General features: G+C 39.1%; 1 protein-coding gene and 1 long non-coding RNA gene across 3 annotated transcripts; both read left to right on the forward strand.

Annotated features, from left to right (window-relative positions):
* The first annotated feature begins 50 nt into the window (after positions 1–50).
* Positions 51–19,592, forward strand: LOC123692183 (exportin-5). 2 transcript variants are annotated; one of them, XM_045636897.1, is made up of 21 exons: positions 51–124; positions 338–405; positions 563–717; positions 864–1,023; positions 1,107–1,325; positions 1,550–1,720; positions 1,925–2,089; positions 2,171–2,299; positions 2,506–2,748; positions 3,086–3,216; positions 3,441–3,582; positions 9,593–9,776; positions 11,714–11,877; positions 12,349–12,516; positions 13,171–13,686; positions 14,095–14,323; positions 14,673–14,821; positions 15,093–15,269; positions 15,711–15,914; positions 16,759–16,932; positions 17,309–19,592. In XM_045636897.1, the coding sequence occupies exons 3-21, from the start codon at positions 578–580 to the stop codon at positions 17,450–17,452; spliced, it is 3,609 nt and encodes a 1,202-aa protein (XP_045492853.1). In that variant the 5' UTR covers positions 51–124; positions 338–405; positions 563–577; the 3' UTR covers positions 17,453–19,592. The 2 variants fall into 2 exon arrangements, with proteins under 2 accessions (XP_045492853.1, XP_045492852.1); XM_045636896.1 differs by lacking the exons at positions 16,759–16,932; positions 17,309–19,592 and having other exon boundaries at positions 118–234; positions 15,711–16,407.
* LOC123692186 lies at positions 3,957–9,433 on the forward strand. The gene is made up of 2 exons (XR_006751500.1): positions 3,957–4,097; positions 9,306–9,433. It is a non-coding gene; the product is annotated as an uncharacterized LOC123692186 (long non-coding RNA).
* Positions 19,593–20,694: the final 1,102 nt, after the last annotated feature.

Consider the following 20,694-nt stretch of genomic DNA (forward strand, 5'->3'; position numbering starts at 1 on the left):
TTCTTTCTGTCCACCTCAGTGACCTCACTGGTCCACCTTGTCTTTTTTGAGATGTGGCAACACTTTGAATGAATTTGATTTGAACGTGTCTATGGAAATATTTTCTGATTCTTTTCAACACGAGGTAATTTCAATGTTTTGATCATAATTTATTTCTTTTTTTGTCGTATTAATGCAAGTTATTTTAGAGTATGACAAAAAATAATCACATTTTACTTAATTACACCATAAAATGTAATTTATCTGTTTATTTCACACCTAAACAACACCCGGTGCATGCCATTGAGTGTTCTTTTATTTTGTTCTGTTTGCTAAAATATTTGCAATTTTTTTGCAGTTTTGAAATACGAAAAAAATATGAAGTGAAATATTATTCTATGGGGTTGATTTTATTGGAAACTGTAGGTAAGACAATAATTATGTTACTTATAGATAAATTATTCATGATCGACTAAAACAATAAATTGCATTCATATGTCATCATGCATTTAACAGCTGTTTTATGCCTTTTGCATAAATTCTTAATTGCTGTCGTTGAACATAGGTTTTAATTAATGTACAGCAAAGACAAGCTACAATGAACATGGGAGCAAATGGAACCGATGTGGCTGGGGAGGTGGCCCTCATAGCTGATGAACTGAGCCGTGCTGTGGAGCTGACTCTTAACCCTACTATTGCACATGAAGCAAGAAATCAAGCTTATAATGCATGTGAGAGGTATGGTCGAATATTATATTAGTATAAATATATTATATTAAGATTGTTATACAGGCCTTTATTACAAGAGATGCAATCAAATTTTGTTGCATTTGAGAAAAAAAAAAGTTACTTAAAGTTGAATTCACAATGATTATACTTTTCAGTTTTAAAGAAAACTCTCCATGGTGTGCACAAGCTGGGTTACTGTTGGCGAGCACAGCCCACTACTCTCCTGTGGTCAAGCATTTTGGTCTGCAGCTCATGGAACACACAGTTAAATATAGGTGGACCCAAATAACTCAAGCTGAGAAGTTGTTTATCAAGGTCTTTATATTTATTAATTTATCTTTGATGAATAAGAATTTACACAAATTAAAATTATCTAAATATTTTTTCCTTCATTGTAGGAAAATGCCATGAAATTGTTATACATGGGTGGTTGGGAGACGGGGCATTTGAATGATGCCTTAGCTCGTGTGATCGTGGAAATGATTAAACGAGAGTGGCCTCAGCAATGGCCCACATTGTTATCTGAGCTCAGTGATGCCTGTTCTAGAGGGCATTTGCATACTCAAATTGTGCTGCATGTGTTTCTGAGACTTGTTGAAGATGTTGCTACTTTACAAGTAAGTTATTAGATATGAAACTATGTACTGTTTTTAACTGTAGTATTGTTATGCAAATAATTAAACAAGTCCGGCAAATGCCATTGTAATGACTTGTTACAATTAAAAATATGAATACTAATATATTTTTCTTATACATATTAGAGTTTTATTGTATGTAGTCATTTTTTAAGGTTTCTTTAAATGTTTAAAAGTTTCCATTGTTTATATTTTATGAATTACAGACACTGGAGCAGCACCAACGACGGAAAGACATCTACCAGGCCCTCACAAGCAATATGGCAGAGATATTTGCCTTTTTCATGCGTCTCATAGAGTTGCATGTGCAGGAGTTTAGAGAGAAGACAGCAGCAGGGGATTATAATGCTGCCGCAAGCAATGGTAGAGTTGTGCAGGTATATATTTATTTCAAGATTTTTGTGTATATTTTGATAGTATAAAGACAAATTTTATATATAACCAAGGACTTGGATTATGCAATATTTGTTGTTACATAAGTTGTTATCTATAACAAGTAAAGTAGTTTACAGATTTAATTACTAATGATATATTTAATCAACATTTTATAATAGGTTTTTAATGTATTTGAATACTTTTAGGTGGTCCTGTTAACCTTGACAGGATTTGTGGAATGGGTATCTACAAATCATGTAGTGACCAACAATGGACGCCTACTACAAATTCTATGCATTTTGCTGCAAGATGATGTATTCCAGTTGCCTGCTGCTGAATGCTTGCTACAAATTGTGAATAGGAAAGGCTCTGTAAGTTTATTATTGTATCTGCTGTATAAAGTTTTAAAGCCATATACAAAAAAAAATTATTGATTCATTACGATTTTTCAGACAAAAGAGCGCAAACCACTTATGATATTATTCAGTGAAGATGCAATCTCATGCATTCATCGTGCAGCCGTGTCGAGTATTTCTGCAATGGATGAAAACCACTACCTGTTTTTGAAGAAACTTTCACAGGTGTTCTACTCATAATTATTGCATCAAATATTTCAATTTGTATCTTCATTATTCATAAACTATTGACATACAAAAAAAAATTATAAACTAGTCACAATATTTTTCCATATATTCAATTTTTATTGTAATTTTCATTTTCAAATCTAACTAATTAATACAATAATACATTAACTAATCACGCACAATAACTCATGTTATATCAACAGGTGTTAGCAGGTCTCGCGCAGCAGCTGACCTCGCTATGGAACTTTGCGTCCAACTCTGAACGCTGGCTGCCCGTGTTATTGGAAAGCGCGTTGTTACTAACATCGCACGCGTCGCTAACACTCGCGCACACGGCCAACTCGCTGTGGCTGGCGTTCCTGAAGCACGAGCAGATCTCGCGCCTGCCGCACGTGCTGCAAGTGTTGCCGCGGTGGCTGCACGCCGCTGTGCCTAAAATTCTTAAGGTATGTCCACATACATACATATTTTAAACAGGGTGGTGGCCTGATAAGTTTTTGTAGATTTCATATTATAATGTGCTCATTTTCGTGGAATGGAGAGAAGGAGGGATTAATGATATTTTATTCAAGTTACTCGCTCTAGCTCTTTTTTTTAAATATGGATGAAAAAAATGGGACAATATCACTAAACAATAATAGTGAATATAAAAAAAAACAGACAAATACTTACTAAAGTTAATTTTTTAAATAGTTTATAATTTAATGTGATTCAAAAGCTGCTATTTTATCATTCTGTTAATATTAAGTAGTCCAGCAATTTTAAAAATAATCAATTTTCCAGGTAACATATCCATCATCGCGTGTGAGTGGTTCAAACGATGCAGTGTCATATGCTTGTATGGATTATGACAGTGAACAAGAGTTTGCCATCTTCTTCAGTCGTTGTCGTACCGAAATTTTGGAGAGCTTTAGGTGAGCATGCGTAAAAGTATATAAATTACTTGACTAAACTTAAAGTGAAACTTCTTTAAGAGCGTTAAGAGTAAGATTTCAAAGCCATGTCACATCAATGAGTAAACTGTAAAGGAAATCTTACTGAAAAATTTCAATTCTGAAACGTTTGCTCGGCACACACGCTCATTTTTATGTGGGAGAGCTATCTTGAAATAATCGTTTTGTTATTTGTACGTTTTTAGGTACTGTATGGTAGCAGCACCTTTAGTGACATGGTCATATGTGGAACAGTGGACACAAACGGCACTGGACAAATTGGAGTCAGCTCCGCCGACTATGGATGTGACACATCCATTGCATGTAGAGTGGGAAGCACTTGCACAGGTAAAGATTATACCAAAAAATATAAGAATTAGTAATTTCGTAAATATTAACAAACTTAATTGCTTTTGCATAGAATGCTTATAATGTTAATGACTTATTTCCTGCAAATAAATTGTATAGAAGCATCTGCATAAATCACATTCAACAATGCCAAATGAAAGATAAAAGTCCGGGGGCGAGGTGTAACAAAAGCACATGAACAGTGAACACGTCACCCGACGTCCTTTGATTGCGTATATTTCGACATTTTCGCTTTATGTGTGGATGTTGTGTTTTTTTACAGATTATGTTGTGTTTTTTGAAGTGAATCTTTTTTAGGAGTGTCGAGAGTAAAATGTCATGGCAATACCGTCACGACATAGAGTATGACGAGGGTTCGATGCTTGTTTGTGGTAGTGAACGCACGTGTTATTGAAAATTTTTTCATTTTAGTTTTCTATTTGGCGTATATTTCATTCAAGCTACGATTTTTCTTTGTTTTTGTTGGTGGTGGTTGTAGTGTATCGTATTTAGTGGTAAGTAAACTAGTCTAAGTATGGATATCCCTCCGGATCCGCCGGATCCTCCTGATCCTAACGATTCTTCCCAAAATGTGCAGGCTCGCCTTCCTCAGAAAAGGCATTTGGATGATAATATATCAAACCTTACAAAATTAAAAAAAACTTCCGTGGATAATAATCCCATAGCGGCATCTATCCAGACAGTTTATACTCACCCTATGTTATCTGAAAGTGAAAGAAGGTATTCTGAAGCAGACACGGGCCCATTCCTTGTCCACATAAGTAAAAATGAAACTGATCCTGCTTCTGGTTCAACTTTGAGATCTGTAAAGGTAGGCCAACTTTTAGTTACTAATGGTATTAAGAATATTAAACGTGATGGCATTAAAAAGATAGGTAGGAATCGAGTTTCTGTTGAATTCTCTAATGCTGATGACGCCAACAAGTTTTGCCATAATCCAGTTTTGAGTAATAACAATCTTACTGCCTCCATTCCAACTTATAATTTTTCTCGCATGGGAATAGTCAGAGGAGTTCCTACTGACATTTCCATGCAAGAATGTGTAGAAGCTCTGGAGATTCCCCAAGGTTTTGGAATCGTTTTAAAGGCCAGAAGGCTCAACCGGAAAAAAAAAAAACAGACGAAACCACTGAATGGATTCCGACGACTACTGTTGTTCTTACTTTACAAGGACAAAAATTACCCGACAGAGTTTTCCTTTATAAATCCTCTCTAATCATTGAGACATACCAACTTCCAACTATACAATGCCGGAAGTGCTGCAGGTTCGGGCATATTAAATCTCAATGCCGAGCAAAACCTCGCTGCTTCCGCTGCACCAAGGAACATGAGGGCATTAATTGTAATGTCTCTGAGTCCTCCGCTACATGCATCAGTTGTTCAGGTTCTCATCTAGCTACTGACCCAGTTTGTCCTGAATACTCAAGACAAAAAAATATAAAACATATTATGTCTGAGGAAAGCATTTCCTATTCCGAAGCTTCCCTACGTTTCCCCATGTCCCGCAAATCCTTTGCTGATGCAACCCGTCAAATCCCTTCCTCTCCAATTACGTACTCTTCTCAAAATCCGTCCTCTCCCCCTACCTCCTCCTCTTATAAGAAAACCGTTTTCTTTATGCCTCGCCCCAGAGCTCCTCTTGGAAAAGGCTATGATAAAGCAACCCATAATGACATTGTTCGAGATCCCCAACTAGAATCGCAAAATGGGTGTGCCTTATCAGGCACTACTCCAATTACCAGATCTCAAAGAGAGAGCAACGTCCTCATCTCCTGCCTGACATTCTTTTATGACATCATTAAAACATGTAGTGATGTCGACTTACCGCACAACGTGAAGGAAATGTTATTCAAAATTCTTGACACTATTAGATTAAATAATGGCTCCGAAGAGCTTGATACAATGGAATGCTAGAAGCGTAAGACCAAAGAAACATTCAATCATAAGCCTTATTAACGAATATGACCCTGTGATATTTGCCATATCTGAGTCGTGGTTAGTTCCTAAGACTCGTTTTACCATCCCTAATTATGTGTGCCTGCGCAATGACAGAGCCGACGGTTATGCCGGTGCTGCTCTGATCATTAAAAGATCTCTCCCTTTCTCCCAAATCCCTATTCCCAATCATAGTGAGGATATCAATGCTGTTGCAGCAAAAATTTTTGATTTTACTGTTTTATCTATATATATCTCGAAACCTTGTTCCTCTTTAATCCCCGATTTGTACTATATATTGTCCTCTCTTCCCCGTCCTATTTTAATTTTGGGGGATTTTAATGCCCATCACACCTCATGGGGCTCCCATAAATCCGACCTATTTGCTGTATCTCTATTAGAAGTGTTTGATGATCTCAACTTATGCATTTTAAACAATGGCTCCCCTACTCATATTGTTTTACCTAACCAAAATCCTAAAAGTGTTGTTGATTTGTCCTTGTCTTCTCCCTCCTTATCTCTTTCCTGTAATTGGTCCACTCTCCCTGATTCCCATGGGAGTGATCATTTTCCTATCCTCCTCTCCTTTGACCATAACATCCCCGAAGCCCATTATGTTCCTTCTCTAAAATTTCACCTGTCTAAAGCTAATTGGTCTAATTATTCATACTCATTAGAGAATAAAATTAATCTTATTCCCCCTATTTCATTTAATAATGTATTGCTTGTTTATTCCCAGTTTGAATCCTCCATCCTTTCATCTGCCAATGCTAATATCCCTCAGAAAAAACCATCTCATTATAAACCCGCTACTCCTTGGTGGGATCAGGAATGTACAGATATTGTTCGCCAAGGTCTGATGCGGAAAAAGTATACATTTCTAGTATGACACCAGAAAATTTCCTGAACTTTAAAAAGATTTCAGCTAATGCGAAAAGAATTCTTAATTCCAAAAAGCGTTCCGGATGGCTCAATTTTTGCGAATCCCTCTCCCCTAAAACCCCTCCTTCTCTAGTCTGGAGACAAATTAAAAAGTTTAGAAAGTCATATTCCTCAATTTCCTTAACCTCTAACAATAATTCCGTTTGGCTAGATGAGTTCATAAATAAATTAGCTCCTTCCACCGTCCCTGCCTCTGACCTATTTCCCTCCTCACCTTCCTTCCTTCCTCCTACAAATAACCTTGATTCACCTTTTTCCATGGATGAGCTCTTATGTGCCCTTGATGGACTCAAAGATTCATCTCCTGGTATTGATGATATTCCCTACTCATTTTTAGTACAATCAACAGAAAAGACTAAGGTATTCTTTCTTAATTTAGTAAATTATTTCCTCTCCACCGGCTTCATTCCTCCTTCCTGGAAAACCCAAATTGTAATCCCTATCCTTAAACCAAACAAGAACCCATCAGATCCAAACAGTTACCGCCCAATCGCCCTTTCCTCCACTTTATGTAAAATAACAGAAATTTTATTAAAAAATCGGCTAGAATGGTTTGTTGAAAATGACAATATCCTTGCTAAATCTCAATTTGGGTTCCGCAAGGGCTTTAGCACTTTAGATAGTATTGCTATCCTCACTACTGACATCCAAATTTCCTTTAAAAAAAAGCAATTCCTTGCTGGAGTCTTTCTGGATATTGAAGGTGCTTATGACAACGTTATTCTTCCAATACTCAGGCAAAAACTGCATCAGCTGAGTATCCCCGAGAGGTTAACAAGGTTCATTTGCAATCTCCTTATGGGCAGATCAATCCAAGTGAGAGTTGATGGATCTTTAAGTTCTCCTAGATCCATCTGGAAAGGTCTCCCGCAAGGATCTGTGTTAAGTCCCCTTTTATATAGCTTGTACACCTATGATTTGGAGTCATCTGTCAATAGTTTTTGCAACATCTTACAATATGCCGATGACATTGCGTTATATTGCAGTTCATCTTCTATATCTGAAATAGAATGTAATCTAAATAGTGCGCTTTACTACCTACATGAGTGGTTACATTCACATGGCCTATCTTTATCCGTCTCAAAAAGCTCCTGTGTAATTTTCACCCGCAAAAGATTAGTTCCTCCTTTAAACCTTTTTTATAAAAATGATCCCTTCCCTTTTCATGATAATATAAAATTTTTAGGAGTATATTTAGATTCCAGAATGACTGGTTTAGTCCATTCAAATTACATTGCTGGGAAATGTGAGAAAGGAGTTAACGTTTTGCGTGCGCTGTCTGGAGTTAGCTGGGGCGCGCACCCTTTCTCTCAGAAGCTTCTGTATAATGCTGTGATCCGTAGCCACTTTGATTATGCGTCATTTTTATTGGAACCATGTAATAAGTCCGGCAATCAAATTTGGGACAAAATCCAATCTAAATGCTTACGGATTATTCTGGGTGCTATGAGATCCACAGCAATTAACGCCTTACAAATAGAATCCGGTGACCCCCCTCTTCATTTTAGGAAACAGTACTTGTGTGATAGATTTATTTGGAAACTTTTTCAAAATTCTTCCCATCCCCTCCTTGCTAGATTACAAACTTTACACAGTTTAGTTGACAATAATTCATCGTTCCCCCTCTTAAAATCCTACTCATTCATTTTAGCATTACCCTATACTTTGTATAAATCCCCCTCCAATCCTATCTTTTGCTCTCCTTTTGAATCCCTTCTTTTTCGCCCGAATATTGAATTTTTTAATATTTTAAAACAATCCCCCGACGCCAATCATAAATTCAACAGCATTTTAGCTGAGAATTGGAGTGGATGGACCCCAATTTTCACTGATGCTTCAAAAACATCTGATAGTGAAAACGTGGGTATAGCTGTCTGGATGCCAATATTTGCTATCATGCTGTGCCGTAAATGCCCACCAGTTACTTCTACCTTTGTGGGCGAGGCTTTAGCTCTGTTAGAAGCGGTACTCTATGTCCTTTCTCATAAGCTGACTAAATCGATTATTTTCACAGACTCCAAAAGTTGTTTACAGGCATTGACTTCCAATCAATTTCGGTCAAAGGTGAAATACCCTGTAATTATTAAATTAAAAGAAGTCCTGTTAGAGTGTAAAGTAAATGACATAGATGTTACCTTGGCTTGGATTCCTGGACACAGTGGTATCACAGGTAATGAGTCCGCCGACTGGTGCGCTAAAGCAGCCATTAATATATCATCAGAGACTCATGACCTTACTTACTCACACGACATTGTTGCTCTTGCGCGGCCTAGACTCTTTGAAACATGGACGGATTTTTGGTCTACGTCAAGTAGAAGTAAGGGCAAATTCTACCGCTCTATACAAAAAGAGATTCCTCCAAAACCATGGTTTTTTAAATATAAGGACATCCCCAAATGTGTTACCTCTACGATCTGTCGTATTCGACTAGGCCACGCAAGTACTCCAGTGCATCTAGCTAAAATCAGGGTGAGGGACAACTCAATTTGTGAATGTGGTATTAATGAAGCTGACGGATCATATCTTTTTTAACTGTATAAAGAACTCTTCCCTATATGATAACCTTCCCCCTACTGTTCCTCGTCCTACTAACATGAAATCCCTTCTCTCATTAACTAGTACTCGATTTGTTTATGTTATGTCTAAATTTATTATTACTAACAAAATAAAACTATGAATATCAAGCGTCCAAATATGGTTTATAGATTTTAGATTTTATGTTATAATTTATTCAATTAGTTTACTGTTCGTCCTTTATAACAATTAAATTAACTTGGTGTTGGTAATTTTTATATATTGTGTGTGTCATTTGTTTTTTGTTGTAGATATCTGCGCTTGACTGATACATTTGAGCTTCTTATAAATCTATGAAATGTAAAACTATCCACAACGTGACATTGGCAAAATTGTGGCAACGCAGCACTGCCATTCATAAAATAAAATTGAATTGAAATTGAATTGAGTATGACGACGATTTCGGTACCTTTGAATTTTGTCAAAGAAGTTCACTTCTGACATGTGCGCTCGGCACACACGCTCTTTTTTCTTCTGCGTTTGTAGTTATCTATGAGGGTAACGCTTTTATCTATGTTTATCTGTTGTATGTACTCAGGTGCTGGACGTGGTGCTGTCCCGGCTGCTGCAAGCGGAGCCGCGGCCCAACGTGGCGGAGGGGCTGCGGCTGCTGCAGCGCTGCGTGGCGAGCGAGCCGCGCGCGCCGCTGCTGCTGTCGCTGCTGCTCTCCTTCATATCCGCGCTCTTCGTGTTCCTCAGCTGCGCGTACAGCCAGCTGGCCGGTGAGTGGCACCGCTTATTGTACTAGCAAAATGTATGTGTTCGATCGTAACATGCAATCATTTAGTAGTGAAAAGTTTGTGCTATTATGAACTATTTGTGAATTTTTATTTCATTTAGTAGTTAAAAATGTTTAAATGAGTGGGACTATTTGTGAATATATTTTTTGATAAGTATTTCACATGTTATTAACGTAGAAATATGCAAAAAGAAAGTATTTTTTTTTTCATACTTTTCTTCCTCTGTTCATTTTTTCAAATTGTGTATGTGATGACCATAGAAATCTAAATAACAAGACACATAGAAGTGCTATAATGTCATAATTCGTATGAAAACCGCTGTCGCCAAAATCAACACATTTAAACCGATAGCTAAACAATACACACAAGTAAACTATGCCTTTTATTGGACAGCTTGATTTTAGTGAAAACTAACTTAAATATTAAATTAAGCTTTTTAATATGTATCCTAACGCACGAATTTACGGTTTATTTTAGAATAACATCCCTAAGTATATGAGACGTTTTGTTTCTTTTTGCTCCAATACGAAAAAATTCGGCTTTTCTACACCAGAGGTTGTCAATTTTCAATAGATATAACTTTGAACATAAACTCATAGAAATAAGGTTGAAATTTGTGTTAAACGTGATAATAAGAATGGTCGGCTGTGTCATTCATTGTTATTTCGATTACTATGGTGACACTCGTAATACTTGTAAATATTCTTTAATTTTAAGGAAAAACGGCATTATTTCTAAAAAAAAATATTTACCGATGAGATGTTATTCCTTTATTAGTATAATTACAACTTGTGGAAGTATTTCCGCAATGGGAAATGCTGAAACACACCATGTTTACACACGCACGTCTCTAGAGCAACTGAACAGCGACGAACGCACTTGTGGTATGGTAACCATCTGAGCGGCGACAATGTCACGCGCGCTTAGGCTAAGCGCGCACCACGACTTTATGCAGCGTGATTATTTTATCGCAGAAATACAACGTATGAGTTACTATGACAATGCGCGCACATGCGATTAAATAATCGCAGCGATTTTAAAATTGTGATTTGTCACATTTTGCTGCGACTGCTCGCGACGCGATTGTCGCGAAAATGAAATGCAGAATATGAAATTGTATGGTACCGCGCGCACTGCGATAATAAAATCGCACACTCGGGCCCGGCCGGCACTTCACTTGTGCTTCGTCTGTCCAACAGTAAACATCGTAGTGGTATAGGTAGGTACTGTTTGGTAAACATAAATTCAGTAATCTGTCAAAGGTTTGAATTTATTTATTTATTTAACACTATTGTACAAGAAACAAAATATACATAAAGGTTACAATAATAAAAAAAATAAAAAAGCACAAAGGGCGGCCTTTTGGCGGAATTTTCATTGTATAATAGCTCTATCTGCTAAACAATTCTATCCGCTGTAAAAGAATAAGTCCAATATAGACGAATTTTCTTTTTTTTTTCTTCTTATCCTCCGAAGTAGTAAATAAAGACAAGCAACTTGTACGAAATCCATGATGAAAGTGAGTAAGGATCACTATTAAATTATCGCTGTGCGCGCACCGTACTCTCTGCGATTTTCTACAGCGCGATTTTGAAATCGTGTCGCAAAAATTAAAATCGTGGTGCGCGCTTAGCCTTACGACTTCTAGTGTCTTGTTATTTAGATTTCTATGGTGATGACCGAACATAGTACGAGATACATCACTACATAGTATAAAACAAAGTCGCTTTTTCTGTCCCTATGTCATATGTCCCTTTGTATGCTTAAATCTTTAAAACTACGCAACGGATTTTGATGCGGTTTTTTTTAATAGATTGATTCAAGAGGAAGGTTTAAGTATATATTTTATTAGGTTTTAGACAAAGCGGGCGAAGCCGCGGGCGTTAAACTAGTAATTCAATATAATTTATCATATCCAGGGCCAAGTGTGGGTTGCGCGGGTGCGGAGTTGCTGCCACGCGTGCTGGATAAGATCTTCGCGGCGTTGGTGTACGAAGGCGCGCCGCCCGAGGGCCGCGGTGCGCGTGTTGTTAAGAACGTGCGCAGACACGCCGCCGGTCTGCTCGTAAAACTCGGCTCTAAGGTAACTGAAATTATTGGTAACTGTTTTAAAAAAATTCATAAAACAGAGAGACAGGAAAAGATTTAATTGAATTATACTCTGTAGATGAATTGATGAAAATCAAACAATCATTATATTTTTATTGTTCGTGATTTAAAATGAAAAATTCGTATCACTTCTGAATTATATAATTTATCTGTCTTATTATGTTGATAACTTTAAATTAATATTTGTTGAAAAGTGTCATAATAAATCTATATCTATACTAATATTATAAGGCTGAAGAAATTGTTTGTTTGAACGCGCTAATCTTAGGAGCTACTGGTTTACATTTGAAAAATTATTTTGGTGTTAGATAGCCCATTCATCGAGGAAGGCTATTGGCTATATATCATCATGCTAAGCAGCTAGTAAATTATATAAATCAGATCATGGCCAAAAATGTAAAAAAATAAGTGGTGTATTAATTAAACATGTTGACTGTTGGTGCAGTACCCGCTGCTGCTGCTGCCGGTGTTCCCGCGGCTGCACGAGATGTGCCGTGCTGCGCTGGCGCGGCCCGACCTCAGCGCTGTGGAGAGCGTCACGCTGCAGGAGGCGCTGCTGCTCGTCTCCAACCACCTGTGCTGCTACGAGCGGCAGAGCGCGCTTGTCGCACAGGTACTTATATATAATTATACAGGGTGGATATACTTAATGCTACATCCACACGCTGGCTGTTTGTCACAAACACCGCAAACAGCAAACGAAGTCCCAAACACCAACCACAATCACCCAACACAAACAAACATGCATCCTTTGATCTGGAAAAAAAACCGATACCGATGCCGAACACTGCCCAACACAAACAGGCAAACAACGACAAACACCCATCCACACGTCGGTGTTTGCTGTTCACTGTTGGCTGTTCGCCATTGTTTGTCAAACGTGTGGATGGGGCTTAAAATACAGGAGATAGCAAATTTTGCTGATAACATTCCTTTATATTTAAAAAAGCGTGTTAAAAAGAAATAGTGCTAACTCCAGTATTTTAAGTACTTTCCCTCCAGGGCCCATAGAAAATTTCCAGCCTGTAGATATAAGCTGATAAATAATTGTTCTGTAGGATAAAAATAATCATATATTGTGCTATATGCATTTTACTACATTCCACTGTTTTGCATATGAATTGTTTTTATAATCATTGTTTCTACTAAAAAAGACCTTTAAAAATAGATGGAATGGATACATGGCCGAATTTATGTCATATCTTATTTTTTATATCTACACATCACGAGACATGACAAAAATTGTCACAATTATTTTTACTTTCAGGTGTTGGGCGATTGTAGTGCACGCTGGGCCGCCTTATCTGCGCACCTCACCAGCGCAGAAGCTCTAGCCCGGCTAATTGGCCTGGACGCGCCGCCCACGGACGCGGACGAGGAACGCGGTCGAGCTCGCCGTACACTCCTCCACGCGCTATCACTCGCGCTCGGCGTCGTCAAACGTACTTGCGTGCCAGCTGATCCAGATAAAGCTGCCCGTGGCGGGTTCGGAGCCGGACTCACACCATCCGGAAACCCAGTTTGGCGCAACCCGGCCGCAGCACATGTATTGCCGCTGTTCCCGCACGCACTAGCTCTGGGCCGCGCGCTGCACGAACTGCACGCTCCACATGCAGTGAATCTGCGCCACCCTGCGCATGCGCGTGCACTGCAACCACCGCCCGCTGAGAGGCGGAACTTACTGGGCATGCGTGATGATACTCCACTAGCGCCGCTCTCAGTGCCGCAAGCTACAACGCCGCAGGATAGAATGCAGAACTTCTTGCACACTTTGCACGATAATGTAAGTTTAATGTTCATACATGCTTAACTTATATCTAAATGGTAGCGACATACTTGTTTGTAACGCTTGATTTTACTATACATACTTATAAATAATACTGATAATTTTTATACAACAAATTAATTATCTATAAGTCACAAAACTTTACATATTTGTTTTCATTTTATTATCTGTACCAGTAAGATATTTGTGTTTCATTTCGTTTGAACTGAACATTTTTCTGTTTAAGAAAAAAATCGTCATCTTGTGATAGGATTCACAAGAATTATAAAGATACTATTTTTGTGGTTTCTGATATCCACGATTTATATTGTTGTTAAATTTTACTTTTGCTGTAACCCAAAAAGGGCTAGGTAAAACCAAGAAAAGAGTCCGTAATACATATTTCATACTACGTTGTGTATACAGGTGTGCCAGCTAGTGGGCGCGGCGGCCGCGTCGCTGGGCCGCGAGCTGTACGGCGCGGGCGGGCTGGCGCGCGCGGTGTGCGGCGCGCTGCTGGCGGCGCCCGCGCGCCTGCCCGACCACTGGCTGCGCCGCGTGCTGCGCGCCGCGCTGCGCCCGCTGCTGCTGCACTGCCCGCCCGCGCACTACGCCGACGTGGCGCTGCCGCTGCTGCAGCACGCCGCGCCGCTCAGTTAGTTACACTTTATACTTGACTCGCTTCCCCATTCCTTGATCTTATAGTACTAAATAATTTTAGCAAATTACATTTAATATACGCAGTCATCATAGTCAATCATACACAAGTACGCATTTACCTAAATATTCAACCGTGCTATATTTTACAAAAAAATATTAAAATTATTATATCAACACGTATTACGTGTACGCGTAAATGTCTTTAAATTATTTTATTTTGATGTCAATAAACATAAAGTTAATTTTAAATAGATAGTGATCGACATTGCTTGTTGATAATTCTAAAAACAAAAACACATTGTAAGAAAATATGGAAAATATTTTTAATTAATTTATATTTTCAGTGGTTGTACATTTAACACAACGTTGGGACTACGTGACGTCGCTGTACGAGTCTGGTAAACTGGAAGAGGAGTGTGGAAGTGAATCGCAAGAAGTTTTAGAAGATATGCTAGTCCGCCATCTTACTAGAGAATATTTAGAAGTATTAAAAGTATGTCTGACTCAATTTACAAAAAAAAAAAAAAATTATTGCGTGGGGGTATATTATACAGTTTGATAAAAAATATATTAAATTTTTTATATTGCGAAATATGAATTCAGGAATTCATAAAAATAACGTGTCTGTAAATTTGACTAATTTGAAAATTACAATCTTATATTATGGATGTTTGGGTAGTTAGTGTCATAATTAAAATAAATTATAAGTAATCTCAAATATTTTTTCATATTTTTTACTCTATTCTTATTGTCTTTGCTACCAGGTGTCGCTAGTGGAGGGCGGGGTGGCGTGCGAAGCGAGCGTGGACATGGACGAGGACAGCATGGGCGGCGGCGGCACGGCAACGGGCGGAGCTGCGGCCCGCGCGCCCGAGCACGTGTCCGAGCTGGGCGCGCTGCTGCTGGCTGATCCCGTGGCGGGGCCGGCGCTGCTGCACACGGTGGGTAGGATAGGATGAGTAGGGTAAACTAAAGATGTCTGACCAATATTGGTAAAGAGCATAGGGTTTCCCTCGGTTTACTTAAACAACAAAACGACGTTCACATTGCTTTGCTTAATTTTTCTTTTTAATTCAATGTTTTAACTATCGTTTCGGGAGACGATTAATATCGCTTTAGTAATGTGGAAATTGTGTCCTCTTACAAATATAATTTTAAGCGTTAGTTCGTGCGTGTGGCAAAGGCGGATTGCCAGCTAGGACTGTACACTGTATATGAGAATTTTAAGAATTCATGCAATAGAAAAAATTCATCAGTAAATAAGCTATATTTCTTTAAAATACTCTTAAGAATTTTTTTTTACGTACCTGTAAACTATAACTCCCATTAAGCTTAGGACACCCTGTATAGTTGTGTTGTGTGTGATGTTATTTTATTGACAGATCCTGCGTGCGCTCACATGGAACGACTCGACGTCCTCACTGCGCGCGTGTGCACTAGCACTGCCCGCACTGCGCGCGGCACTCGGCGCGAACAGCGTGAGCGCGGCGGAGGCGAACGGCGCGCTGGCGGCCGTGCTGCACGCGCTGCGCCTGCACGGCCAGCACGAGGCCAACCAGGCGGCGCTGCTCACCCTCGCCGTGCAGGTACACTCACTGTGCACTAGCACTGCCCGCACTGCGCGCGGCACTCGGCGCGAACAGCGTGAGCGCGGCGGAGGCGAACGGCGCGCTGGCGGCCGTGCTGCACGCGCTGCGCCTGCACGGCCAGCACGAGGCCAACCAGGCGGCGCTGCTCACCCTCGCCGTGCAGGTACACTCACTGTGCACTAGCACTGCCCGCACTGCGCGCGGCACTCGGCGCGAACAGCGTGAGCGCGGCGGAGGCGAACGGCGCGCTGGCGGCCGTGCTGCACGCGCTGCGCCTGCACGGCCAGCACGAGGCCAACCAGGCGGCGCTGCTCACCCTCGCCGTGCAGGTACACTCACTGTGCACTAGCACTGCCCGCACTGCGCGCGGCACTCGGCGCGAACAGCGTGAGCGCGGCGGAGGCGAACGGCGCGCTGGCGGCCGTGCTGCACGCGCTGCGCCTGCACGGCCAGCACGAGGCCAACCAGGCGGCGCTGCTCACCCTCGCCGTGCAGGTACACTCACTGTGCACTAGCACTGCCCGCACTGCGCGCGGCACTCGGCGCGAACAGCGTGAGCGCGGCGGAGGCGAACGGCGCGCTGGCGGCCGTGCTGCACGCGCTGCGCCTGCACGGCCAGCACGAGGCCAACCAGGCGGCGCTGCTCACCCTCGCCGTGCAGGTACACTCACTGTGCACTAGCACTGCCCGCACTGCGCGCGGCACTCGGCGCGAACAGCGAGATTTTACAAAAATCTGATGATGCAGATTTAGTTTTCATCATAGTCTGTTTCGTCCTTCAATAATTCGATATTTATCACAAATTAAAAACTCAACCTACATAATATTATAACGTAACTAGGCGTACGAGACGCTACGGCCCCGTTTCCCGGGCGTGGCGAGCGTGCTGGGCGCGATCCCGGACGTGGACGCGCACGACCTGCGCCGGCTCGACGAGAAGCTCACTGCTCACCCCGCACGACCCGCCAAGATCGATAAGAGCAAGAAGGAGCTGTTTAAGAAGATCGCTTCAAGGGTATGTACACACAAGTGCGCAAAATCGCATGCCATAAAACAAAACTAAATTATTGTTTCTTGGATTTAATGTAAAGTACATAATTAAAATTATGTGGAAAATACTCAGTGGATAACTAGACGGAGAAGTCACAATCGCCTTTTGAAAGGTTGTCAAAAAATGTCCGAGCAGTGTTGTTTTAAATATTCATTCAAATTAGCACCTTATTTCGTGGCAGTAAATTTCAAAGTCTAATGTATACGCTCATTAGAAAACTCTTCCATGTGGACGCGTATGCAGAGTTTTGCGTTGTACTGTGACTTTTTTTAGTGAATAGTGAGTCTAGCTGTTTATTCAAAAAAATAGTAACATTTTTTAAGAATAACATGAATTGCAGGTGATCGGCCGCAACGTGGGGCAACTATTCAAGAAGGAGGTGTTCATTCTAGACTTGCCGACCATGCACGCGCCCAAAGAGAAGCGCACTGTGGACGGTACAGAAGGCGGGTTGGAACAGTTGTTCGCGAACGCGCCCACATAGCGGCGCACGTGCGAACGCGACGACGGCTCGCCCGATACTGACGCATTTGGCTTGTGATTGGTTCACGCGCTCTGTAGTCTATGCGCGTCTGTATATCTCTGGCTCGACCGATTCTCAATTCGTGTGTGAATATCGGGTAGATATTAGTGATAAGAGTAAGCAACGTTTGCTGGGACAGCTAGTGTTATACAGATGCGTTGTGGAGTTGCGTGATGTGATTTAATTTGTACCTATACTGCGTCTGCGATGTCGCGTTATGTGATAAAGTTCTAAATTGTTGTGTAATTGATTCGTCTTCCCGTGGAAGTCAGGAATCAGCGGTTTTAAATATATCCTGGATATGATTAAAGAATATATAATTCATTCATATGATAATGTGGCTGTTTTATAAATAAATAAATAATTCAGGACAAGTACTATACAAATAAGTGGGCTGAATTCCAATTAAATGCATCTTTGGGCTAAACCAACACATTTGTCAGCAATTGCTATTCATTCGTAATTACTCCATGGCCATATAATTACATAAAATAAATGAGATGTTGAGTTGCAAGGTTAATTTTTTAAATGGAATGACAATATCTTGCATTATAACATCTAGGACCAAATTAGCATATTTCGTCGATGGTCATGTATGGTTAATGACATATTATGTAAATATGGATAGAATAGTTGAAATACCGGGAATTAAACATGAAATTGTGTAAAATTTTAATTTATCAACATTTACATCAGTCATCAATAAATTATCATATTATTGTCTAGTTATCAATAACAAGTTGGAACTAAGCTGTTGTCCACTAAATTTATGAGATGCGTTTGTGTATAGATTGTACAAGTGTACTTACGAATATTTTTTATTTTGTTATACAAATGTATACTTAAAAATAAAAACAATAAACACACAATGTGACCTATATGCAATAATTTAAGGAAATGATTGAGAATGTCAGAGCGAATGTAGGATGTATTATAAAGCGCAATACACATTGAGCTCGCCGGGCCGCCGACATATTATGTCGGCAACTTTTTGTCGGCGGTCTAGTCGGCGGCTTGAGATGAGAAAGTGTGTATTGCGCTTAGTTTATACATTTAGCCAAATGCGTCATGGGTCAGAGGCATCACTGTGTAAAGTATTAAATACGATAAAGAGCGCAACTATTTATTAGGGTCGTGTATATTTTGTTGGCAAAAATGTTTATATTGATGTCTGAAAGTTTGTAAATGTATTGTATTATGACGAATTGCTGTTGTGGAATTGAAGGGTTTTTATTTGCGAGTTATAAGGAACGTGTTTTGTGTTATATTTTTAATTTTATTTTATCGATAGATTCATTATGTTTCTTTTATTTTGACACCGAGTGCGATATTATTTTTAGATTTGTTTTAAGTTTTATTGAATCTATTCTGTTTATTAAAAAGGAACAAATGGTTTCGTATCATGGAATTAATCACAGATTATTTTATTTATTGAATTTTATATCAATCCCTTGAGTTTATTGTTCATGTAAAGCTGTGCATCAGCCATCCGTGATTGTTTATCAATTTAATGTTCCTATTTAGAAACAATAATATTTTAGTCATAATTATTATGTATGTAACTGTATGGTATCCATTAGCTTGAATAAGGTCTCAGATCTACATTTACTAACGTACTTCGATGTAGACACTTTTGTGTTATATTTTTTCATTTGTACATTAAGAGGGGGTTTAATACAACAGCCCGAGGTCCAGGAATGTTGAAAACTAAATGATGGGCCGAGGACTGTTCAAGGGATTTGTTAAAATCAGAAAGAATATTTTTTGTAAACATGATATAATCAGCTTTTAGTACGATGTTCGTTTCAATAGTGCCTTTTCAATAGTACAGACGTTAAGAAATTGTCTCTTATGGCATCGTGAGAAACACAAAGACTGACTAACGACCTAAATGCGCTTAATCCATATGAATTTGTTACTCATCACAGCGTTAAGGATTAATTTGGAATTTATGTAATTTTGTGTACAGAATGTGTTGTAAATAGAGAGGTGTGTCGCGTTCGCATGGAGCCCGGGGATTTCGGCCATATCGTACTCGCAATGTTAAACATTCTAATGTGAATAACCGTTTATATGTTATTTAAATATATTATTAAACAGCCAAGTGTCTTTTTTTTTAATTACCCTTTTTTCCATTTCCTATGATTTTTTTGTAATTTACACACGACTTAAACGATACACGTTTATTGTACCAAATTAGCTATGGTGATAAGGTGTAGTTTCTTTGACGATATACTTCAGTAACTTTGATGATAATTTATTATAATAATTATTTTCATAATGACTTCCATCAGTGGTAATTTTTAATGAACCAGTACGTAGTCAAAAGCCACACATTCTCACCTTTACGTATCCTAGGAATCAAGTTTAGAAATCATTTTTTTTATAATATCCATATAAGTATGATAGTGTAGTGGTATGGTAGTTATACAGTATGGACTACTAGAACGTAAACTTTAGAGCAATCGCCGTTTTCATGTGGTTTTCATATTTTAACTGCATTTTAACATTACCTACGCTACATGCTTTCGTAATTTCATAAGGCAACGAGCGTTTTAGTGTAACATTTAACGAAACAATAGCACAAACTTACATAGCCAGTAGCCACGATCCTCTATTTCGTTAGAATTAAAGATATACCTAGTTCATTCAAAATAATTTAAAGTTAGTCAATAAAAATAACATTTCAATGGATTATCAAGATCGAGCACACCGTTCTTACAAATAAATGATACGGTCTGATGGAATAGAAAATTTACGCGTACTGCGACGCGTTTTTTAATTTTAATCTAACTTATCTCCGTAATATTTTACAGATGCATTTTTCAAACTAAAATTGAACACCAGGTACAATTTTTTAGTGTCGGTGCTTCACTACGATCTCGCCTAATCGTAAGCGAAGTGCATCCAGAGCATTATTTGATCAGTTCTTAATAGAAAGCATAGTAATGTTTGTTAGATTATTTATTGAAATTATTTATCTGTAAAGAATATATCTATGTTTTTTACCATTTCAATCACATTTCAATGGTATTGAAGGAACGATTTGTAGAATCTCTACGTATATTTTTACAATGTATAAACACTTTGAAACAACATATTTTAAACTGTGACTAAATTTCGACCACCCAGTCTCATTGGGTAAATGGGGTAAATTAAAATACAAATATGTACATGTTTATGTTTTATGTTTGATTACCCAT

Source organism: Colias croceus, chromosome 5, assembly GCF_905220415.1.
Source record: "Colias croceus chromosome 5, ilColCroc2.1".
Taxonomy (NCBI): Eukaryota; Metazoa; Arthropoda; class Insecta; order Lepidoptera; family Pieridae; genus Colias; species Colias croceus.

What these genes read in the sequence shown, in the direction of transcription:
- LOC123692183 (XM_045636897.1), top strand. Translation starts at nt 578, where the DNA reads ATGAACATGGGAGCAAATGGAACCGATGTGGCTGGGGAGGTGGCCCTC. An exon ending in CGCGTACAGCCAGCTGGCCG is followed by an intron (nt 9,777 to 11,713) that starts GTGAGTGGCACC and finishes TATCATATCCAG; the next exon opens with GGCCAAGTGTGGGTTGCGCG. An exon ending in AATATTTAGAAGTATTAAAA is followed by an intron (nt 14,822 to 15,092) that starts GTATGTCTGACT and finishes CTTTGCTACCAG; the next exon opens with GTGTCGCTAGTGGAGGGCGG.